The sequence below is a fragment of the Cervus canadensis genome, chromosome 5, assembly GCF_019320065.1.
Source record: "Cervus canadensis isolate Bull #8, Minnesota chromosome 5, ASM1932006v1, whole genome shotgun sequence".
NCBI classification, from domain to species: domain Eukaryota; kingdom Metazoa; phylum Chordata; class Mammalia; order Artiodactyla; family Cervidae; genus Cervus; species Cervus canadensis.
The window spans coordinates 81,898,185-81,924,160 of record NC_057390.1 but is presented as its reverse complement, the minus strand read 5'-3'; the positions used below and the strand labels follow the sequence as shown (position 1 = coordinate 81,924,160).

Below are 25,976 nucleotides of genomic sequence, written 5' to 3'. Positions count from 1 at the left end.
AAGGTTTATTCCTCCAGCTCCATCCTTCTTTCTTAAGACTGCTTTGGCTGTTTGGGGTCTTTTCTGTTTCCATATGAATTGTGAAATTTTTTGTTCTAGTTCTGTGAAAAATGCCATTGGTAATTTGATAGGGATCACATTGAATTTGTAGGCTGCATTTGGTCATACAGTCATTTTCACAGTATTGATTCTTCCTACCTAGGAACATGGAATATCTCTCCATCTGTTTATGTTGTGAAGACAACATTTTTAAAGGATATGTCACTTTGATGTTCCTGAAAAAATGAAACAGAATGCTAACAAATTAAAACAGCACTTCAGAACAGTGCTTGGCACACAGGAACAATATGTCTTGCTAATATTATTATTACTGTTATTACTTTTCATTACAATTAACATTATCATTATTATTGCTGACAATAATCTTAATGATACACAATTTTTTAAAAGCCTCTATTCAATATGCTAAGTTTCAAGTTCTTATCATCAAGAACTCATTTATCTATTTTCTATAGTCTAAAGGAAATTTATGACCAGCATTTATATTATCACTTTCCATGAGCAGTTGCTTCATATATACTTCTCACGATAGAAATGCTCATAAAAAGTATGAGTTCACATTAGCAACCTCCACCTAGAATGCTTCTCTATGGAAATTCTCTTTTGAGTTCTATAAACCAACTGTACATTATAATTAACATAACTAGGTCACCTTATGAAAAATATTGCTGTAAATACAAACTTGTCCTCTCCATTTAGAATCAGAGTTCAAACCAAACTAATGCAGAAGTGCTTCCACATGCAGCATATCAGTAATATTTCCAGAGTCAGCATTTTTTCCTACGCAAAAGGATCTGCATATTTAAAAAAAAAAAAAAAAAACCTTGGAGACAGGAAGGAAGCCATTTCAAACGAAATGGGTAGAATCTAGAAGGAAGAGAAGTAAGTGAAAAGAAATAAGGCTGAAGAAGTCAGCAGAAGTCAGATCATAACCATCATGTAAGAAATAATGAGCATTTTGAACTTTTCCCTGAATGAATGGGCTTCAGTCATTTAAGTAATTGATTTGAGATAACATGATTAGACTTTCATCTTATAATACATAGTTGGCTGGAGAGTAGAAAAAGAAGGCTAGAAACATGGGAGGAAAGAACACCAAGGGAGAAAATACCATAACAATCTAGAAAAACCATGACCACTTGCAATAAGAAAGCAGCAGTAGGATGAGAGACATGACTGCTTTGTAGGAGATAACACTGACAGAATCTGGCGACTGACTGGATGTGAGACTAAGGATGCCATCACCCACATTTCTGGCTTGATCCAAGCTAGGAGAGTGGGAACAGTCATTGATTCCTGATTAGAGAAAATGAAGATATGAGAGCAAGAGAGAAGAATACAGCTGCAGACATGCTGATCTTGAAGAGTCTATGGTATCCAAGTGGAGCTGCCTAGTAACTGGGTGGAAGTGTGAGTCTGAAGCCCAGAGGCAAGTTTCATGTGGAAAAATGAAAGTCATCAACATATAAATGATAAAGAAAGTCCTAAAACTGATACAAGCTTAAAAAGAAAAGAATACATTAAAAGAGGGAAGGGGTTCTCATTCAGAGAGGGACAAGAGACCACAAAGGAGTTTGAGATGAAAGAGTAAGAGATACTCTGAATGACTGTCACAGAAGCCAAGAAAAGACAGTATTCAAGAAATGTTAAGCACATTGGAAAAGACTGTGATGCTGCGAAAGATTGAAGGCAGGAGAAGGGGACTACAGAGGATGAGATGGTTGGATGGCATCACCGACTCGATGGGCATGAGTTTGAGCAAGCTCCGGGAGTTGGTGATGGACAGGGAAACCTGGCGTGCTGTACTACATGGGGTCACAAAGAGTCGGACACGACTGAGCGACTGAACTGAACTGAGGCGAGATATTAGAAGAAGTTTAGCAAGATAAGAAAGAATCAGAATTAAGAGAAAGAAAAAAGAAGAGAAAGATTAAAAGACAAAATAGAGTTAACCAGCAGGAAGGAGTGAAACACATTCAAAGCACTCTGGAGAATCAAGCTGAGACATAATGATGGACACCTTATCCACTGAAACAGAAGGAAAAGAAAGAACAAATGATACAGAAGAGATAAACTAATGTGTCAAGTAACAGGAAATTTAAGGGATCTCCTTTTGATGGCCTCTGTTTTCTCATGAAGTAGGAAGACCATCTGTGGAGAATACTTTGTTTCTTAAGTTTAAAGAAAGAAAATAAAAATGTTTAACATAGCCTGGGGAATGAAAGAATTGCTCTGCAGACCTGACAGCTCCTGCAGCGACTTGAGACTATGAAGTACACTCACCAGGGCAGTCTGTGATTTTTCTCCATAAGTACTCAACAAATACCTTTTTCGTAAGCCACAGAGACAAAATGACCCAAAATTTAGGTTTTACCAGATGCATATGATAGAAATTCAACAAAGCAAAGAAACTGAAAATTCTAGCTAGCATTTTGAAGTGATGCACAATGGATTTCTGCTTGCTTATAAAGGAAGCATTTGACAGAGAAGGGTGTCAAGGAAATGCAGATCACAAAAGCAACAAAGAGTAAAAAGGATAAGGGATTAGTGGTAGGAGCAGGATGTTTAAATTAATGACCTCAAAGGTGATGCTAATTTACAGTAATGGTGAGGTCCAGAGTAGCTTCATGAAAGAAAAGCAAAAGTGTCAGTCACTCAGTCATGTCCGACCCTTTGTGATCCCATGGACTGTAGCCCACCAGGCTCCTCTGTCTATGGAAATCTCCAGGCAAGAATAGTGGAGTGGGTTGCCATTTCCTTCTCTTAAGGGGTCTTCCCAACCCAGAGACTGAACCCAGGTCTCCTGCATTGCAGGAAGATTCTTTACCATCTGAGCCGCCAGGGAAACCAGGACCCTGGGTGCTCTGTTCACATAACACTGAAAGGAATGGTGGCACAACCTTATAAGAAATGAAAGAATGTAAGCCAGAAGTCTTCAACAAGCAAGAAAAGACGCATTACCCCAAATATGTAAGACTCAACAACAGGAATTTTACCAGAAAGGGTTTTATAGGCACAGCAGCACAACGAAGGAAACCCCTCCCACCCTTTCCTAACATGCAGGCCATGTAGAGAGTCAAAGAAGGTACAAGTTCCAGAAAACAGGGATTTCTCTCCAGAGAAAGACAGGTGTTATTTAAGCAAATAAAAAAGTAACATCCAGGAAAGAATTTGAAGATGCAAATGATTATGTTAACATTAGAAGAAGGCTAAGAACGTTTTTTAAAAGTGGGGTGGGGGGGAGGAGGGATAGGTAGGGGAACAAGAATGAAAAGAGATGTGTGTGTATAAGCGTTAATATCTTTGAGCAGGTAAAGGCAACAATGAAATGAGATTTGGTGGAGTCACTTCACAAGAAGATAGCTCAGAGAACAGGTGTCAAGAATTCTCTGGAAGAAAAGACATCAAACCTCTCAGTAGCCTGCCAGTGCCTGGAACATCTGCAATTTTTAATAGGAAAGTTTGTTTCTAGAGTATGTGAAGACTTAAGACTTCTCTGAAAAGAGCCAAATGAAATTTGGATGAACTGTATTGGCTTAAGGCTACAGGCTAAGACCATCAGGCAAAAGCCTCATTAACTTGGCCTGTTAACTGAGAAAAGTGCACAGTCTATCTCAGATTATAGAAATCAACATTTGTCCTTGACTACAGATAAGCCCCAGCTTGGAGCTTTGCTATGTTTCACAATACCCAGTAGAATGTGATAAAGAAATAAAAACACCTCATTACTAAATAAGGCACCCCTCCTTTATACTTGATTCCTCATTTGTAAAATGAAGGGGTTGAACTGAACCACTACCATTAAGTTAAGCACCAACCCTCTCTCTCCCCCGCAAAAGGAGGCAGCAAACCTCACATATAAACTACCAGTTGGGAGTCAGACTAACCATTTGATAAAGCCTCCTAAACACATGCTAAGTACTATAGGCTCTGTGCTAGATATTGAGGAAAGACATAAAAATGAATACTATATAACTATATAAGGTGAAGAATGTTAACTAAACTTACTATGGTAATCTGTTTGCAATGTATGTAAGTCAAGACATTATGTGGCACACCTGAAACTTATACAGTACTGCAGGTCGATCACATATCAATAAAAATGAAAGGAAAAAATGAAACTATCTTTAAAGCACTTATGCCCCATTACCATCAAAACTAGGGCTTCCCAGGTGGCTCAGCAGTAAAGAATCCACCTGCCAATCCAGGAGACAGTCAGGAAGTTCCCCTGGAAGAGGAACTGGCAACCCACTCCAGCATTCTTGCCTGGGAAATCCCATGGACAGAGAAGCCTGGCAGGCTCTAGCCCACGGAGTCGCAAAGAGTCAGACACGACTGAAGCAACAGTACAGCGCAGCACAAGTAAGGAATTAGAGAAATAAAAATAAGTTTAAGATGAAAAAAATGTAAGGTGGATCTTAAAGGAGAATTAAAACCTAGAAGTGATTAACAGCAGATATTGTGGGAAGATTCCCTGGAGGACATGGCTACCCACTCCAGTATTCTTGTCTGGAGAACTCCATGGACAAAGGAGCCTGGTGGGCTACAGTCCACAGGGTCACAAAGAATTGGACACCACAGAGCAACTAACACTTTCACTTTTTTCACTCATTAGTAATCAAATAGTGAAATACATATTTTAAAAAGGGTGATAATAGCTTTTTTCGCCTACAAGATTGGCAAATAACATAAAAGGCTGACAATATTCAGCCTACCGAAGCCATGGGAGTATATGTATTCTCATCGCTATTGGGAGGATTCAATTTGCTAGAATAAAGATTATTTTGGAATTTTGAACTGCACACACTGTAACAATTCCAGTTTTAGAAATCTACAAAAATATTCACACACATGCACAAAAATATTTACAATGATGTTCACTGCCACATTTTTTATATGGAAGAAAGCCACCTAAATGTCTATCAATATTGGAATAATAAAATAAATTATATCAAATGCAGATAATGGAATACTCTACATCTCTTCAAAAGAACTATCTGACTGGACAACCTCCAAAACAAATGAAAAGAAAGCAAATACAGAAAACAGACATGGTATAGCTGCATTTTGGTTTTTAAAAAATGGTAAATATTTGTATATTTTTAATGTAAGGGAGAAAAATGAAATACCAATATGATGATACATGCACAGAAAAAGGGAAAGTAATACACTGATGTGTTATAAAGTAGTTGTCAAAGAGACAGGGCTAAGAAAAAAACGTACATTCACTTCTATCATTTTTAATTTTTTACACAGACATGTATTACTTTTGAAGTTAAAAAATGAAGTTTACGAGTATAAAAGAACATGACATATTCAGTTACTGCTGAAAGGATGACTGTCTGGTCCTGCTCACTCTCTTCCTTTTCACATCTCTGCAGATAAGCCTCTATCCCCTGAAGCCCACCATCTGTGAGCCATAAACCTCAAGACTTTGCCTGACTATTGTGGAGACAGACAGACAAGCACCTAAGCACAGAGACCAACCACAAAATAGAAAAGTCTATGTTGAAGACTTCTAAGAAAAACACTGAAATGTAAAAAAAAAGATAAAATCCACTTTCTAATTCATAAATGCCACAACAGGGAAAATGTATAATTTATCACTGTAACAGTGGCTACCAACAGAACTCTCCCCATATTCATTTCAATTTTGCCTGGATACCAATTCCATTTTGCTAGCCTGTAGAAATACAAATTCCAATTTCATGAGGTTGTTAAATGGTTGACAATGGACTTATGTAATAAGACCCAGCTCTGTTACCAGATCCTAAATCCCAAAATCAGCTTTGAAATTACATGAGCCAAGAAAATCAGTTACTGATTACAGTGGCCATCAACACAGAATGAGCATATCCTCTTACGCTACCAGTGTATATTTTTCTACACAATAACTTAATAATTACCCTGGTATGCCTAAAGACCAGAATCTGTATCAGAGGTAACATGGCAGAACATCGGCAATCTGCAACTTCACACCTGTTCCTACACTTAACCTCTATTAAGAAATGCAGGCCAAAAGTTGCTAAATTCAAGCCATAGTTAAGAACTGTTGGTACAACCCACATGCTCCTATAAACCTTATATAAAGCATAATTAACATTTTTGCAAGTGGATAATGCAATGGTTTAAAAATTCTGTCATGACTCTTCCTTACATACTTATGTCAGGATTTCTGAAATTCTATACTACGTAAGAACACCAGACTCTGTTTTGATGTTCAATATCATACCTACTGAAAAAGAATAAACATTAGTTAGGAAAAAGTGACAACTGCAGTGCAGTAAAGTAATCCAAAAAATGAATATAAGCAAATATTCACCCAAGGAAACTAATTATCCTCAGTAAATTAAAAAATAAAAACGCTTTTCATTCATAGACTTAATACTTCAGAGAACTGAGTATGTGTAAATTAATGTGTTACCTTTGTGGGAAAAGCAGGCTAACATCAGGAGACTGATTCTGTATGTACATACATACCCCTTTGAAGACAGAGACATATACAAACAGGCAGTTTTACACATAGTTCTTCAACTGCCTGTAAAAAAGCTAAAGTTCTGTACAGTTTACAGAACACTATCACATATAGTTTCTCACACTCACATATATTTAATCTTCACACCTCCTTGAGGCAGATGGATGGAGACATAAATTTTATCACTCATGGACAGAAAGATAATTAATGAAACACCTAATTTATTAACATCAGTCTTTCGACTCTAAATCCAGTGTTCTTTCCATTACACTACTCTGCTTCTCTTCTAAAAATACACATGAAAATAATCAAGCTGTTTTATTTTTTTCCATCTTTACCACCTTAGGCCAGAAAAAAAATTCTTAAGGAAAAACTTCATCTGTATTTTCATATTATGAATACAGGTTAAACTGGTTTTGTTTTATGGACTTATTTTAGTGGAATTTTACTTACATAAAATAATTTGAAATAAGCAAGTCACTGTTTAAATTTTTTAAATTTTTATTTCACAAATTAAACTTGAACCAAACTGAAAAATCCTGTTTATAAGTGAGAACAAGAAGTAAAGTAAAACACTATTCCAGGGACTTACATTCCCCATATCATCCTGAAAGACAAAACTTCCTTCTCCTATAATTTAAAATCCCGTCTCCACAATTCCCCTTCTCCTCAAATCAGTACTTAAAAACTGAAGTGTTTCACTTTATTACTTCCCTCTGAAAGAAATTTCATAAGCCAATTTTAGCTAATTTTGTACTAGTTTCTTATTAGTTCTAAATTTAGTTTTATTTGTATCATCCATTGTTTTCCTATTATGGAAATGTCTTAAATGTGGAAAACAAACCTGTTTTCAGCAATGTCTTCAAAATTTGTAATTTTAGAGCTTCCTCTTTTATACAAAATATATGCTTGCAGCAGAAATTGTTTTTCAGAACTACCAGCAAAATCTTCTAGTTCAGTTTTCTAATTATTTTATAATGTTATATCTTGCTTTAGTGACAATTTTTCACTAGCCTGAATACAACATTAACAAAACACATTCATACTCTAATTTTAAATTTTGCAATCATGAATTATACATTCTATTTAAGCTACAGTCAGAAATAACAACCTAGAAATTTTTTGGCATAAATATGGAATAAAGAATCATGAAGTCTCAAATTGCATTTTGTCAAGTATTTAGAAATGCTAGGAAGTAATACAATACTGAGGTGTCATGGAATAGGGATTCTAATCACTAGTTGTAAAATGATTCTAAATCCAAAAAACACTTCCAATGAAAGGTTACAGAATCATATGTAACAAACTTCCAACAATAACTGCAGAAGTACTGATATATTAAGGCTGTGAAAGAAGAGTCACCCAATTCCAGATTTGTTTCAGGTTTATAGTTATCTTTCTATTCAGTAATCATTTGGAAAGAATGGATACATCTTAAAAGATAAACTGTTAAAAAATGTAAGGTTTTAAAGATACTTATGTATCACCCTAGACTCATAAATAATAAATTGTGCCTTTGGCCACAATGATGCAGTTTTAAGCCACAAGATAAAATCTACAAAAAGTGAGTTGCCAAGGATTTAAAATATGAAAAAAAGATTTAAAAAATCATAACTGCTATACCTCTAATAGCTTTACTATTATCACAAGAATCAACACATGCAAATTTTAATTTGAAACAGGTATATACCCCTTAACCATCAAAATTAAAATGGCCTAAGAGCAGGAAATCTGATATACAAATATTTAGTGAATGAAAAATACAGACATCTTATCCACTGTCTAAGAATCATGTGGATTTCTCTCATTTTAAATGAAGAGAAATAATTGCAAATAAAGTATATTTTTAAAAATCTAAATAGTAACATGTTAATGACTATTAATGTAACCAATAACTCTGAAGGCTGCTTTGAAAGCAAAATTTCAAAAGTTTAATATAAAGGCTTGAATATTTTACAATAGTTTTTTGATTCCTTGTAAACAAAATTTTTGAATGATTTTACTATTTTTTTCAACATAGATACAATCACAGACATATGCCATCCTGCTTCAGGTGCCATTCTCTGAAGGACCATACATTTCTAGTGAAATTTTTCTTCCTAAATTAAATCAAGGAATAAAAAGACTGTCCCTATTTTCCCATCATCATTTGTTAAATGTAAAACATCAGAATTATATATTTCTAGGACAGTAAGTCTCTGGAAACTATATTTCCCACTGAAGGGTAAGATGTAATCATAACATTTCCACATTGAAATCTGTATTGTGTATATTTTACCACAATCTTTTTTTTTTTTAATCATTTCTATTTGGTGTATCTTATCTGACTCTCCCTTCAGAAAATCTCAGCAAATTAAATTTTCTTCTAAAATGAGAAAAAGAAAAACATTGGTCTGATTCCTATGGAGCTCTTAAAAAAAAAAAAAAAATACACTTAAAATGTGATGACTCATATTTCAGAAAACCTGGCATCTCTCCATATGCCAGCATTTTCCACATATACAATTATGTGTGCCAGAGATCTCAACCATTGGTTTTTGCTTTTTTCCAATCAGTATAAGAAGCAACACTACAATGTTTCTCAAACTTTGACCAGCAGATTACCTGCATCAGAATCAACTGAGATGCTTGGTTTAATGCAAATTCCTGGCCTCACTACAGGCCATCTACATCAGAAGATCTCACACCATTTCCACAAAGCACCTTAGCTATGATTCTGACTTCCATCAGATAAATTCTGACTTTCTGGCTTCATTCAAGCCTCTCTGAGCCACAGATATAAAAGAAGAAACAAAATTCTCCTTTTCTGAGACACATTTTGGACCAGTGGCCCTTCTGCCAATCTTTGAATATTGCACCTCTCAGCTCACTTTCCTGTATTTGAAAACCAGATGTGGAACTTTTAAATCTCCTGATCCCAAAGTCACATCACATACCAATTATATTAGAATGGGTGGAGGTGGAATCTAGGCACCAATATTTGTAAAATTCTCTAGTAGAATCCTATGTGTAACAAGGGTTGAAAACCACTGCCTTAGCTATTGGCTTTAGCAGACACAGATTAGAAAAATCTTAACTAAATATACTATGCTGGTATTAAGTTTTTAAATTGCCAGATATATGTATATATTTTCATTTTTATTTTAATCCAGGAAGGAAATTTTTTCATTGCATTAGATTAAAGCTTAAGAGTATCTTTTTGAGAGAATGTAAAATAACAAAAAAATTGTTTCACGCTGAATGCAACTAATATAGGATCATATCATGCATTTAAAGTTCAGAGAAAAATCTGTTATTTCATTTGCATACTAATTTCAGTGATTATATTTTGAGAAATCATGGAAAAGCCAATACAAAAATTCAAAAATTTGTGCTTTAGATATTTAAAAGCACTCCAAATATTGTTAACTCCAAGCAAATTTTCCTAAATTTAAAATAGATGAAATATTGTCATTAACATTAAACACTACATTTTGCATTATCTTTTTCCAATTTCTGACTTGGAATCTCACTTCCCTGAAAGAAAATCATAATTTTGGTATATTTCCCTCTATTCTTTACTAATTCCCATAGATGCTGGTTATATTATACAACCTGTTACCATCACTTGATGAAATCTAATGGTCCATTTAAAAAAAAAAATTTAAATCTTGACTCTTTTAACAAAGGCAAACTAATCAACCATAACACACCATTTTTAACTATTCAATTTCAACCTGCACTTTATCCACTATGTAACACAATAAAGTGCCACAAACTGTAACTCTATAATAAGTTATCCCCAAAAAGTGAAGCATTTTTCAAAATCATACTGTTTAGACATTCAATACTTTAAATATTTTTTACAGGGTTTCAACATGCAAAAACACATTTCACTACACTTTACAGGCCTCAAAGTCCATGACAACCGTGCTAATGCACTTTTCTTTTAAAAAAAATACATACTAAACCAAAAATTTTTTAAATTCATCTTTAATATATTAAAGAATCTTAAAGATTAAGAGAATAATTTCCTAAATTTTCCCTTCACTGCTCAGAAAAGTCCTATGTGATACAAACTCAAAAAAAAAAAAAAAATCATCTAAACTAAAGCTAAAAGGAAAACTTCAATTTCAATAAGCATCTTTTTATGACTTCTAAAGGAATCATACTGAAAAGCAAGGCAAAACAGTAGGGTCATATCCTGATACAGAATGCACAAATAAGGCACTTACTATTATATCTGAAAAGAAAGAACACTATTTCCATTAAGTTCCAAAACTCTGCACATAATGTAATCCCCAAAATCAATACCCAATGCCACTTACAAACAGGAAAAGGCAACATTTGTATCTGTTGTTAAATTCAGATGAGTCTCAAAGTAAAAAACAAAGGTAAGCATAATATACAGTGTTTTAAACATCAATAGTTATCCTTCCCTCATAAGAACCAAGTTACTAAATTGATACTAAGAATTGTTTCCTAATCTTTTATGTAAAATACGAATGTATAAAGATTAGTGTTGGGTCCAACAAGAGAGAAATAAGCTTATAAGCTTACTTCAAGATGCTCAAAATAATCAAAAGGGAAAGATGAGCACAGAGCAGAAAGGAGCACCACTTAAAAGCCATGTTACGTCAGAAGTACTTCAACTTAGAAATAACCCAACCAGGAGAGACTCTACTGCCATCACAGGGCCTACATAGTTCAACAAGGCTCATTCATTACTTGGAAGAAAAAGTATAATAACAAGGTTTCATTGTTTTTTTTTCTTTCTTTTTTTTAAAAAAAGAGTCTTGTATTAACTAGGCCTTTTAGGTGGAGACATAGCAGGGTAATTTCACCTACAAAGGGCTCTGATCTGTATTTATCGGCATTCTATTTTTCAACACTAGAATTCACGTGTGGTAAACAAAATTGAATTTCATTTACCATACCATTCTCATGATACATTAGTAAAGTATCAAAAGAACAAGCAAAATTAGCAAGCACATGAAATAGAGCTCAGCCATCATTTGTCATTAGTAAAACGCACTGCAGCTGCTATAAACACAAACGCCACACCAAGTGTTCTCTTAGGATGCAGAGAAACTGGGACCCTTATATATTGCTGGTGGGAATGTAAAATCGTGCAGCCACTCTGGAAAACATTTTGTTCACTCCTTAGAAGTTAAGCATAAGCTTATCACATGACCCAGCAATCCTACTTCTTGAAATCTAGTCAAGAGAAATAAAAACATTAAGGTGAATTCCTAAGTAAAATGTGGTGTATGGAATATTATGCAGCAATTTAAAAGAACAAGATATTGATAAACGCTACAACATAAATGAAGCTCAAAAAACATTATGCTAGGTGAAAGAAGGCCTTCCCTTGTGGCTCAGCCGGTAAAGAATCTGGCTGCAATGCTGGAGACCTGAGTTCGATCCCTGGGTTGGGAAGATCCCCTGGAGAAGGGAAAGGCTACCCACTCCAGTATTCTGGCGTGGAGAATTCCATGGAATATATAGTCCATGGGGTCTCAAAGAGTCAGACATGACTGAGTGACTTTAAACACCACCAGGTGAAAGAATCCTGAACAAAGTCTCCATACTGTGTGATTCTGTCTGTATGGAATTCCTGGAAAAGAAAACTTCATGGAAACAGAACAGAATCAGTGGTTGGCTGGGGCTAGTAATCAGAATGCTTGATACTATCTGAAAGTTCTTCAAAATAGTCATTCAAAGTGACTTGTAATAACACTCTTAAATCCTGATCAAAATCTGTCATGCCCTTTGGCTTTGTTTTTAATTTGGTTAACAAATGTTGCCTTACTGTTAATAACAGCCAATATGCCACTTTAAGGAATTTCACCCTGTGAACACATCACTAGAATTTTATCTGCCCTAACTCAGGAAAGGCTATTTCAAACACAGGTATCACCTAGGTACATAAGAAGGAACTGGATATGTTTAAACAGAAGAAAAGTTAAAGAGTAGGAGAACATCATAAAGGCCATTCAGCCCTCAGAAGCTGTTTTTATCTTACCTAAAACACTGAATAAAATCAGCTTAAATACTCTCCAAGACAAACTGCCTAAGCACAATTCAGAAAATATTCAAATCACAATTCACTTCTCCTGCTTGACTTCCAATTAATTCTACCACCCAAACGCAACCCCTCTGCACATATACATGTTCACTTATCTTCCTTCCTATAGATACATAAGAAATAAGTGACAAGAACATATATTAATATCAAAACTTTTACTTGGGGAATACTTTAATATCTCTTCAAGCAGGGATCTATTTATATAGGTTTTCACTTCCATTACTTAAATAAGCATTATTTGTTAGTTTATTCAACAAATATTACAAGACACAGCAAGAGGAAGAAAAAAAATGAACCATATCCTAAAAGAGCTTGTGTTCTGTCCATCAAATAAAGTAAAAAACCAAGAAGTACCTATGACAATACTTGGTCATTCCACATCACAAACATCCAAGTAATTAAGGTAATGGCAACCAGGATCTGTTTCATTTCTATCTAAAGTATTAGACGGTTCTGCTACTCATTTCCTTGGCTTAAAAAATAACCCCAACAGTGAAGTATTAAAATTTAGTTCCAAGTCTATCATCTCTTGAAAATCTCTATCAACTGATTTATAACTTAAAAAATCTGAAACTCTTTTGGAAAATAAAGGAAATTAGATGTTAAGTACTAAGTGATCAGTTTATAACCAATAAAAAACACAAACCTACAGAGCACTCTAGATGGCACACCTAAACAACCCATACCTTACTAGAATGAAACAACAAACCATATAAACATTTTTGGACTTAGTTAGAAACATTCCCCAAAAGTTTACCAATAATGAACCAAAAGTGAATCTCAATACTTCCTTTTTTGTCTATCTCTGTGCCTCTCTCTCTCTCTCAGACACACACACACACACACACATACACACACACACTCTGAACTGCTAACTATCATGACCCAAATGCTTTCTAAAAAGATAAGTGAGGGTCATCTGGGACACTCAATTGCAGAACTCACAAATATATCTCTATAATTTAAACATACTTCACAGAAAAAAAAAAGGGGGGTACAAATGATACAGATGAGAGGAAAGGAGAATGACTCCAATCAAGGATAAAAGTGACAGTTTCAGTAGAGTCCCAAATGCCACCATGATTTCATATCAATTGAAATATCAACCTCTATAAAATAAGCTACCAACAGAAAACGTTTTATGTTTTTTTCCCAAAAGCTATATTATAATATGCTGCTCCAAGTCTCCATAGTCTTTTCACCAGTAACCCTTATCACTAACAGCTCATATTTTTGGAATATAAGCACAGGATAGGATTTTAAATACAGTTGAAGAGATGTAATTTCCATGAAGAAACTCAAGAAGTTCAAATGAAGACCAAATCCCTATCATTACTCTCTGTTTTCTCCCAAGCACCACTCCCAAATAAAGTTACATGACAATACAGAGATATAACAGAGGTTCCCAATTAATATTTTGTGAACTCTAGTAGTTAGACAAACTTCCTGATAAAATTTTGTACCCCTACTTCATATTTTCTATCAGAATTCCAAATGAAGTAAAAGTAACATTAAAAGTAAAACCATTAGAGTACTAAAAGAAAATTCAGGTCTATGATATCATAATCTTGATAATGGATAATGTCCTAAGCCAGAAAACACTCTACAGTGAGAAGACTAATAAACTTGATTACATAAAAGTTTCTATTATTCATTAAGTATAAAAAAAATGGCAAAGCATAGGTACAGTGTAACTTTACTTCTTTTACATTTAATTTTTTCAGACAGGTATTTATACCAAAATGTGCTATCTCTATGTGAGGCAACTATGTAGAAGTGTCACTTGCATTTATATCTTTCTTTTGTCTCTAAATTTTCTATAATAAGAACATATTATTTGTATAACTTAAAAAATAACAAATCTTACTTCACTTCAAAAAATAAAATCCATGTTTCCCTGTCTCAACCATTGCTGCCTGCTCATTTCCTTCAAGTAAAATGATACAAATTAAAAATTAAAGAAGAATTTTGAATAGAGCATGGGTTAAAGAATAGAACCATGAGGAAGGACTTGATGTAGTTACTAAGTTGATAAAAAAGCACCTATCAGTAAATTGATTTTCAACAAAGGTGCCAAGCAAGGCAATCCAATGAGAAAAGAAAAACATTTTTTTATAAACTGCTGCTGGTGACTATACTGTACAGTAACAACACTGTACAGATATACCTGAAAGTTGTTGAGAGTAAATCTTAAATGTTCTCAAGATGACACCAACAATATGGTAATTATGTGAGGTAAAGGATGTGTTAACTAACTTTACTGTGGTAAATATTAGGTAGTATTGTGTATCACTTGTACAGCTTACACACATACAATGTTACAAGTCAATAATATCTCAATGAAGCTGTGGAAAAAATGGTGCTGAATAAGCTAAGTAACTGGATTTGGAGAATATGAGGAAAAACATTCACACTGCACACTAAAACTGGCTTAACATATATTCTAGACCTAAAAAGTAAAACGATAAAACTTCTAAAAGAAAGTAAAGGAAAATTTCTTGCAACATGGGAATAGACAATAGTCTTTCAAGCAGAAAAAACAATAACGATTAAAAAAAAAATGTGATTAAAAAACAACCTTGCCATATATTTGACAAAAAACTGGTACACAGGATATATAAACAGCTGTGTAACTCAAAAATAAAGAATATTAATTTTTCAAATGGATGAAAGATTTGAACAGATGCTTCACAGGATATACAAATGTCCAGCTATGTGCATAAAAAAGTACGTCATTAATCACCAGAAAAATGCAAACGAAAGTCACAATGAGATACCACTATCCACCCACAGAATGGCTAAAATTTAAGACCCAGTGTTGGGAAGGAACTGGAACTCTCCCAGGTTGCTGTGTGAATGTAAAATGGTATGACCACTTTAGGAAAAGATCTGACAGTTACATAAAACAAAAAAAACCTAAAGATACTCTTACCCTATGACCTAATAAAACCACTACTAGGTATTTAACTCAAGAGAAATGAGTGTCCTCACACAGGCTTACTACTAAATTGCTTACAGTAAGCTTTATTAAAAGCCAAAGTATATTATAAGAAATAGCCAAAAACTGAAAACAGCCCAGGCATCCATTAACAGAAGATGCCTAACAAATTGTGCGTTATGCATACAATAGAATGCTAGTTAGCAATAAAAAAAGGAACAAACTGCTGGTACACAAAATAAACATGGATGAATCTCAAAAACTATCCTGAACTAAAGCAGCCAGATATAAGAGTACATACTATGGATTCCATTTATACAAAGTTCTAGAAAAGGCAAAAGTAATCTTTAGCACCATTCTGCATGCTATATTCTCTTAGCATGCTTAGAATACTTCAGAATTTGAAACTGCAAAAGAGAACTATCTGATCAGGACTCAACCAAAACAATGGACAACAACTTAGGCTTCAAGATAATTATCCACTATTTCTTTACACCTATTTAAGGTGTGTGTTAAGTCAGTACTTCCTTACTTAGTCTGTGCTGGCCTTACCTTGCGGCAAGATGTTTCCAAATTCAGAATATTTGGATTTTAAAATAGTAATAAAGTATATATACCATGTACAGTATAGTCCCCAAAACTCCGGGGAGTCTGGGGTAGCATCCTGAAATCAAACGCTGTTATTTCTCTCGTGCTCAGTAGCTCTGTCGTGTCCGACTCTTTGTGATCCCATGGACTGTAGCCCACCAGGCTCCTCTGTCCACGGGATTGTCCAGGCAAGATTACTGGAGTGGGTTGCCATTTCCTCCTCCAGGGGCTCTTGCTGACCCAAGGATTGAGTCCATGCCTCCTGCATTGGCCGGCGGATTCTTTATCACTGAGCCACCTGGGAAACCCCAATATTTCTTCAGGGGAAGCTATTATTATTTACGCCAAGAGAGATAAACCGCCTTAAATACTGTAACATCAGATCAGGACAGATGTTACATCAAATAAGCTTTACCAAAAACCACTGTGATAAAAAATATTTTCACATGGTTTAATAAAAATGAATTAAATGAAGTGTTTTGTATTCTAAGTTACTGAAAATCCTAAGTTTTTAATTACCTTTTCCCATCAACACAAGCCTAATGGAACACTTTACCCAAGCCTGAATCCCAGAGGTTACAATAATCATTTACCCTTTAAAATAATAAATCAAAGCACAAAAGCACAAACTGTTAGAAAGACATCTCTCCAGCACAACACTAAAGGACAATTCTTTTTACCGTAATATTTGGGTAAGCAGTATGGGAAGCTTAGTCTTGACAACAAAACATGGGTATATACTCAAAAGTTTCAAACAATGAAAAAGCATACTACTGAAGATCATTTCCTTGGGGTGGCGGTGGGGGGGGTGGGTAGTGCAGATACTACAGAAGCAAATCTCTCTCAAAACTCTATTTTTAAGTAATACCTAACAACTTACAATCTGCAACCACAAAAGGGATATATGCTCTTCAGATTAATCTGAAGGATCCACATAAAGCCTCTTTAAAACGAGTTGCTGCAGAGAAAAAAGACACTTTAGTCTCTGTGCTGACAGTCTTAGAATTCAGATCTATCTATGTTTGGTGACTGCTAGCACTTTTCTGATGGCAAATTCAAAATAAAATGTTATTCATTCAAAATTTTATAGCAAGAAACAGCTGCCAATAGAATCATTTTCCTTTTCAAAGGAAATTTAAAGCACTTACCTAAAAATATGCTAAAAGCACACAGAAGTGAGCTAAATTTAATAAGCACTACTATGTACCAAGCACTGAGCTAAGCACTTTTATCTCATATAATACTTCTTCCAACAAACAGTTTTACCTTCAAGGCCTGGCCCATAGTACCTATGATAGTAACTGTTATAATAGCAACTTCTGGTATACTTCACCTCTTAGTTTTGTCACCTTAGGCAGTATATAATTTTAAATGGTACTTTCTAAGTTCCAAAATAAGTAACTAACATTTGTGACTGTGTTTTTATCATATTACTTTAAATTGTCTCTGTAAAAGAAAAAATATTAATATTTTCTACAGTAAAATCAAAAGAAATGCCATTCACAGTAAAACAATGATCAATTGTGACAATGAAGGTTGACAGTAAGGTTTCAAATCTTTAAAGTGACCCTCACCACTATTTTAGGAAATATGTTTTTATAACACTTTTAAAAATTAACTCATGGAACTTCTGTTTGGAAAGAAGAAAAAGTGCTGGAGATGGATAATGGTGATATTTGCACAATAATGTGAATGTAAGTAATGCCACTGAAGTGTACACTCAAAATGGTTAAAACGGTAAGTTTTATGTTATGGACAGGCTGTGTGTGCGATCAGGCCAAGTTCCTCTGTTCATGGAATTTTCCAGGCAAGAATACCTGAGTAGGTATTTTTAAAAATGTGGTAATGCAGGAGACATGGATTTGAAGATTCCCTGAAGTAGGAAATGGTAATCTACTCTGGTATTTGATATAATTAAATATATATGTTTAAAGCTAACACTGTAAATAACATGGTTTTTTAAAAAAAATCTTCAGCTTGTTATTTTACAGTAGAAACACCAGCAACCTCAAAGAGTAAAGGACAATTTCTGGCCTGATAAGATTTATTGCAACCCAGAACCATAACAGTTAATCAGCTAAAAACAGCAAAGATGAAATCTGTCCAGTCAGCAGCATGTGATGTCATACTAGCAGTATGTTACCTTAATAAAGGTGTAAAGTGTCTTGGCTGACCTAGGCACTCAATAAATGAATGGACCAGGCAGTTTACTGAGCATGTGTAATGCTTCATTTTTTAAAAAGCAGCCTTCATTTTAATGATTTAGAAAACACTTTAATAAAAAAGAATGTATGATCATAAATAGCTTAGGCTCAAGCTCATAATGACCCTAATAATTACCACCCGTAAAGCCTAAGAGATGAAAGTGCAAAAAATTTCTATCTGAGGTTGAATATGAACCTGATGAATACTTGAGATTTGCTGTACTATTTTTAACTGAACTTTCTGGCCTTAGGTCAGAGTTTTGCTAGCAAAATACCAAAGTGAAAATGCTGGGAGTGAAGCCCAGAGTCTCTGCTCTGGTCTAGGAAAAGCTATGCCCTTCATGCAACCAATCCTATCCCCAATCAAAGACTTAGAAACACTATCAGAGTGTCATGCTCCCATGAAAACACATGAACAACACAATGACATGAAAATCAATAAAAGGAAATGTCAAACACGTCTGACACAGTACATCACTACATTCTGTGCACTGTACAGAAAGACACTCTTTAGTCAGTTCCTGCACTTTGGCCAAACGGTACTGAGTCACTCCGCAACTGATTCCAGAAACCTCAAAGGATAACCAACAGCTTCTGAAGGAAAGTCAGTCAGTCACTGGAAAGGGAGGAGACAGTTTTTCTCATCATATAGTCAATAGATTTCTCCTGTCAGGGAGTAGAACAGGCATTCTGGGAGGAAATACCTAAAGGATCCAACGATCACCTACCCGAATTCTAGTTGTCCAGAGTTAATTTAACAACCAGCACATCTTTTTCACTTTCTTCTCCTCCCCAGGGTAAAAACCTACACCCCCCACCTTTCCCATAAACGCATCTCTACTGCATACTAATCAAAGAGTCTGTAAAATACAACAGTCTATCCTAACAAAAGCAAGAAATAAATAAGCATTCTACAGTGCATTTCTGATCAATCTTGTTCCTTTCTTAAACAAAGCCAACAAGCAGACTTTATGTGGCTATTAATTGGGATCTCCAAGGCCATCTCAGGAAAGAGACACAATGAAAAGGAGAGACTGATAGCACACTACAATTCAAGTGAATTTATAGCTCCCGGGCAATAATCGCTGAAATTAAACTTACAGAAATTGAAATGCACTGAATTGTAACGATTAATGTTCACAGACAACTGAAAACATAGAAACCTCAGGCTGTGTGTTACCAGATTTCAGACTGAATTCTTTGTCATGTACCCCAGGTGGGGACTCCCCGTAGGGACAGCCACCGGGTTTCTCTCTTGCTCCGACGCGCGTCGCCAGGCAGCATGACGCTCTTTCAGATGGGCTAGCCTGGGGTCTGATGGACAGGTCTCCCCACCCGACCCCCCACCCCCAGACCCACAGGGCAGGGGGGGAAGAAGAGTGCTTCCTCCCAGCGCTCCAAGACCGGGGCAGCCGCGGGTGACACCAGCTCCAGGAGGCAGAAGGGAAGAATCCAAGGTGGGTCTCTCTACTCCCGGAACTCGGTCGCAGAACTGTCTGGTCTCCCCGACCCGGGCCCCGGCTGCCGGGAAGCTGGGCAGGGTGGGGCGAGACCTCCCCTCCGCCGCCCGCCCCCACCGCTGAGTGGTCACAGAGAGGTAGGCAGTCGGGGCAATCTGCGGTTCGAGCGGTCATCAGGGAGGGCTCCTGGGCCCCCGGCCACATACCAGCAAGCTCTCCACGTTGATGGGCGAGCGAGGGTCTCGGATCAGCGCCTCCAGCTTCCTCTGGCGGCTCGCGCCCGCGCCGTCCCCCGACACGGCCTCGGGGGCGCCGGGCATCTTCCCCGTCGTCGGGGGCCGGCTCATGCCGCCGCCAGGCCCGCTCTCAGCTCTCCGCGCTCCGGCCCGGCCGGCCTCGGGGCCTACCGCCGCCCTCGAACCACCGGCTCCGGCCGGGGCTCCGCCCGGGCCCACCGCCCGCCTCGAGCTCAGCGCCCCGGGGCCTTGGGGCTGTGGGAGGCCGGCCCGGCCCCGGGAGCAGCGCGGAGCAGACGGCGTCCCCGCCCCTCAGTCAGATTCGCGCCGCCCGGTCCACTCCTCCGCCGCGAGCTCCCTCAGGACTCCGAGGGCGGGAGCGGGGAAGTGGCGCCGCCACCGCCGGGCCCCCCGGGGGCTGTCCCGCCCTCTGGGGGCTCCGGGAAGCTGAAGCCCGGGCTCCAGACAACTACTGCCACGGCCAGCCGGCTCCCATGACCGCCGGCGGCCGCCCGCGCCCCACACGCCCGCGCCCCTCACACACTCCCGCGCGGCGCCCGTCTCCGGCCGCGCGCAGCCGCTACCCACAAGCCCCTCGGGCCGCGGCTGGCGGCGCGCCCCCGCGCTCGCCCCGCCCCGCGCGCTCCCGGCCCCGCCCCTCGCGCGCCGCCGCCGCTGCCGCCCGTCGGCCTCCGCCTCCTCACGCCCGTTTCCTCGTGTTTTTTTTTTTTTTTTTATCGTTTCCTCCTGTCTGCTTGGCTTCGCATTTCTCCTTTTTCAGCCTCCTTCCTTCTCTGTGTCCCCCTCCCCTGTTGAGTTCTCACAGGGTAAACCGTCGGGCGGCGAGCGGTCACGGCCTCACTGGACCCGCGAGCTGCAGCTGAAGGGAGGGGAGGGTGCACCTGGGGGCTCGGGGATCGGACCCCCCCACCGCCGCCGCCGGCTCCCTCAGCTCCCGCCGGCCCCTGCCCGGGCGACCGACCCCATGTACTCGGAGGCCCACCGCACCCACCCTCCCGGCGCCCCGAGGCCACCCGGCTGCGCCCGGCTCGAGGCCGGGAGGCCGGGCGGTTGGGGTGGCGGGGGATGGGCGGGTCGGCGCCCCCCGCCGGCTCCCTCAGCTCCCGCCGGGCCCTACCCGGACGACCGACTCCCTGGACTAGGAGGCCCACCCCGGGCCCCGAGGCGACCCGGCTGCGCCCGGTGCGGGGCCCGGTGGCCGGGGGGGGGGGGCCATGGGCGGCTCGGCGCCCCCCGCCCCCGCCCGGCTCAGCTGACTCAGCGCGCAGCTATGCGCAGCCTTGCATCACCCGCGCCGGAATAATAGCGGCCGCCGGGTGGCTGCCCTCGCGTGCGGAGCTCCACGTTAGCGAGGGGCCTGCTTGGGCCACGGGGTTGGTAGTGGAAGGACTGGGAGGGCGTGCCTGGGACTCGAAAACGGGACGAGGAACGGGCGGGTGGAATGCGAGTCCTGCGGCAGGAGGGCCTGCAAGCGCTGCTTGTTTTCCCCCCCGCCCCAGGGCAGGCGTCCCGGGACTGCCCAACACCTCGCTGCGCCTCCCTTAATTGTTCTCCCGAGCTGGGCTTCAATACCCGACCATGAAGAGGAGAGGGCCCATAGAAAAACTGCTTTCCCTCCGCAGATCTCGAGCTCTTGGCCTTTTTTTGGGGGGGTGGGGGGGGTGGCGGAAGAGGGGCGGTCAGAGGGGCCGCCGCTGGTCCACATTCCTGCCTTCTCCGGCCTGCGCTATTGGTCAGATCCACCCAGGGCGCAATCTGAAAAATATGTGCCAAGAGCTGTAAAGCTGTTCATTGAGCCCCTTTGACCCAGTAAACCCATTTAAGGAAGTCCATTTCTAAGGAAATGATCCCAAGGGGGGTGGGGGGAGAACTTGCATAAAGATGTTTACAGCAGGGCTGTTCAGAATGTCCATAATGACCAAAACCTGGGAAAGGACCCAATTGTCCAACGCTTGGGGAATAATCCAAACAAGCTCTGTCACATTAGCAGAAGGAATCCTGGCAGGTATGCGGGATTCAAGTCAAGCACGTCAAATTTTGGCAAGTACATGAAAAGATGTATTGGAAATAAGGTTAAATAAAACAACGAAGACAAAAAAAGTAGTTTGTACACACTACTCAAAACTAAAATGAGCAGCCTTATGGAGAGGAGGTGAATACAGTTGTTTTTAAGTAAATGGGACCTTTTTTCCTTTCTAAAAGATGCTTAAGAGAACATTTAAATTTCAAAAATTGATAAACTATACTAGAATACAGGGGCCACTCCAAAAATCTGCACTCTGATAACCGATAGGTTGTAAGAATTTTAAGAACTTCTCTCACTGGCATGTCAGAAGCCCACAGAAGAGCAACCTAGTTCTAAAGGCTAACCTTGTAAAGGCATTTTAAGTCAGTGAGTTTTCCAGGAGCGTCATCTTTCCTTCTGTGTTAAAGCCACCCTCACCTGAATGAGGCAGGAAGAGATCCTGGAGGATCCAATACAGCTCTTTTCCTGGCAGATAATAACACTGACTTCTGTTCAAAGGTCAGTCCTTTCACTGTGTATGCTAAGTGACTCATTTATACCTCCACAGACCACACCAAGGGGACAGAGTGAGCCAGACACTCCACCTGCTTCTGCACTGAAACAAAATAATGAGCTAATCCTTGATTACTGATCCTTTTACCTGATCACAATAGAATAGGCAAAGCAGAAGGCCCACCATATGGTTCTCAATTTTCAAATTAATTTTTCAATGGCTGGCCATATATTTTTATGAAGCTTGGTGGACTAACAAAGCCATGATCCAAATACTAGACATGAAAACCTTAAAAAGAAAAACATAATGATCAATAAGATATAGAGAAGAGGCACCTTTTACATAGGGTCATTTACATAGACTAGAAAAAGCCACAGCATAGAAGATTTTTATCCACTACCTATACCATTGTCTATGTGGAAGAAAAGACTAATCCCTTGATATGAATTAAACCTTTATTCTATTTCTTTTGGTCAGTACAATAATTATTTTACCAAGAGGGCACAAATACATTCTTGTAAAAGTTCACACAAACCACAACTAGATAGAACATACCTTGCAAAATGAGACTCCCAAATCTCTGTACACACATTCTCTTATCATTCCAGGCCTTAATCCGTTCTCATACATATGTATTTGTATATACCTATGTGTATCTCTTGCCCATGTATACAGTGTTACACCGTATCACAGTGTTTTGCCATTGATATTTTCCCTCTAGTCATATATCCTAGAGACATCTTAAGGTCTGTCACAGAGATCGACCTCGTTCTTTTCCTGCTATGCAGTGTTCCATAGTGTGGATGAGAGGGCATAAGCAAGGGAATTCCAGAAAAACATCTACTTCTGCTTCACTGGCCACACTAAAGATTTTGACTCTGTAGATCACAACAAACTGGAAAATTCTTAAAGAGATGGGAATACCAGAACACCTTACCTGTCTCCTGAAAAACCTGTATGCAGGTCAAGAAGCAACAGTTAAAACGAGACATGGAACAGCGTACTAGTTCAAAATTGGAAAAGAAGTACATCAAGGCTGTATGTTGTCACCCAGCTTATTTAACTTATATGCAGAGTACATCATAAGAAATGCCAGGCTGGATGAATCACAAGCTGGAATCAAGATTGCCAGGAGAAAGATCAACAACCTCAGATATATAGATGATAACTCTCTAACGGCAGAAAGTGAAGAGGAGCTAAAGAGTCTCTTGATAAGGGTGAAAGAGGAGAGTGAAAAAGCTGGCTTAAAACTCAACATTCAAAAAACTAAGATCATGGCATCCAGTCCCATCACTTCATGGCAAATAGAAGGGGGAAATGTGGATGTAGTGAAAGATTTTCTTTTCTTGGGCTCCAGAATCACTGCAGATGGTGACTGCAGCCATGAAATTAAAGGACGCTTGCTCCTCGGAAGGAAAACTGTGACAAACCTAGACGGCATATTAAAAAGCAGAGACATCACTTTGCTGGCAAAAGTCCATGTCTTCAAAGTTATGATTTTTACTGTAGTCATGTGTGGATATGAGAGTTGAACCGTAAAGAAGGTTGAGTGTCAAAGAATTGATGCTTTCAAATTATGGTGCTGGAGAAGACTCTTGAGAGTCCCTTGAACTGCAAGGAGATCAAATCAGTCAATCCCAGAGGAAATCTACCCTGCATACTCATCGGAAGGACTGATGTTGAAGCTGAAGCTCCAACACTTTGGCCACCTGATATGAAGAGCCGACTCACTGGAAAAGACCCTGATGCTGGGAAAGATTGAGGACAGGAGAGAGGGGTGACAGAGGATGAGATGGTTGTATAGCATCACCGACTCAATGGACATGAGTTTGAGCAAACTCCAGGAGTTCGTGAAGGACAGCGAAGCCTGGTGTGCTGCAGTCCATGCAGTCGCAAAGAGTCAGACATGACTTAGTGAATAAACAACAACAACAAAGAGGGCATAATGGTTAAGAACAGACTCTAGAAACAGATTGCCTGGGCGCTGCCACTACCACACACTAGCCATGTGTGCCTCGGTTTCCTCCATGTTTTCTATGAAACACTTAGAAAAATAATGCTACTGCTGCTACTAAGTCACTTCAGTTGTGTCCGACTCTGTGCGACCCCATAGATGGCAGCCCACCAGGCTCCCGCGTCCCTGGGATTCTGCAGGCGAGAACACTGGAGTGGGTTGCCATTTCCTTCTCCAATGCATGAAAGTGAAAGTGAAGTTGCTCAGTCGTGTCCAACACTTAACGACCCCATGGACTGCAGGGTTAGGTAGGTAACCCTAACCCTAACCCTACCAGGCTCTTCCATCCATGGGATTTTCCAGGCAAGAGTACTGGAGTGGGGTGCCATTGCCTTCTCTGTAGAATAATGCTGGTGTTTTCTTCACTATCACAAACATTGTTGCAGTGTACATCCTTCTATTTTTGCCTTGATGTGGACATATTTAAATAGCATAGATTCCTGAAAGTGAAATTGTTGTATGAAGAAAGTGAAATTGTTGTATGAAGGGGTTGGCATACTTTAAATAGTGATAGATACTGCCAAACTGTCCTTTAAAAAGGCTATACGAGTTTTCATTCTCACCACCAGTGGAGGAAACTGCCAGTTTCCCTTTACATTTACCAATATTAAATATTGCAAATCTTTTTAATTTTTGCCAATTTGGTAGGCAAACAGAATGGGATCCTGTTTTAATTTGTATTCCCTTAATTACTACTACTGGCAAGAGGAGAAGTGGACGACAGAGAGTGAGATGGTTGGATGGCATCACCGACTCGATGGACATGAGCTTGAGCAAGCTCCAGGAGTTGGTGATGGACAGGGAACCCCAGTGTGCTGCAGTCCATGGGGTCACAAAGAGCTGGACATTACTGAGCAACTGAACTGACTGAACTGAATTACTACTGACCCAGCTTCGATCCCTGGGCTGGGAAGATCCCCTGGAGAAGGAAATGGCAACCCACTTGAGTATTCTTGCACAGACAGTCCCATGGACAGGGGAGCCTGGTGGCCTACAGTCCATGTGATCAAAAAGAGTCCGTCTGACATGACTGAGCAGGAACATGGATGGCATAGAATTACTACTGAAGATGAGCATTTTGTGTTTCTAGTTCTTCTGAGATTACCTATTTATATCTTTTGTCCTTTGGATTTGTCTTTTCTTACTGGTTTATAGGAGCTTTTATGCTTTACAGATGTTCCTCCTGTTACAATGTTAAACTATGTTAAAATTACAGTTTGCCATTATTTTCTTCCAGTCTATTGCCTGTCATTCAGTTTTGATGTTGGTGTCTTTTGTCTCATTAAATGTTTACCTTTTATGAAGTCACATCTACCAATATTTTCCTCTACAGCTCCTGGGCTTTGTGTCTGAATTGGGAAAGATTTTTAAATCCAACTTTTAGGGCACACAGA

The 25,976-nt window shown here is 39.2% G+C and overlaps 1 protein-coding gene across 6 annotated transcripts in view; it reads right to left on the bottom strand.

The window, feature by feature from the left end:
• ROCK2 (Rho associated coiled-coil containing protein kinase 2) overlaps nucleotides 1-20,616 on the bottom strand; it is a 129,759-nt gene extending 109,143 nt beyond the window's left edge. For all 6 annotated transcript variants that reach the window (XR_006269537.1, XM_043469342.1, XM_043469340.1 and 3 more), the window contains exon 1: nucleotides 19,999-20,616. Coding sequence is in view for 5 of the 6 variants with exons in the window: in XM_043469342.1 (XP_043325277.1) it covers nucleotides 19,999-20,139 (141 nt within the window). In the remaining variant the exon portion in view is untranslated. The remainder of the gene's footprint in view (nucleotides 1-19,998) is intronic.
• Between the last annotated feature and the right edge of the window lie 5,360 nt (nucleotides 20,617-25,976).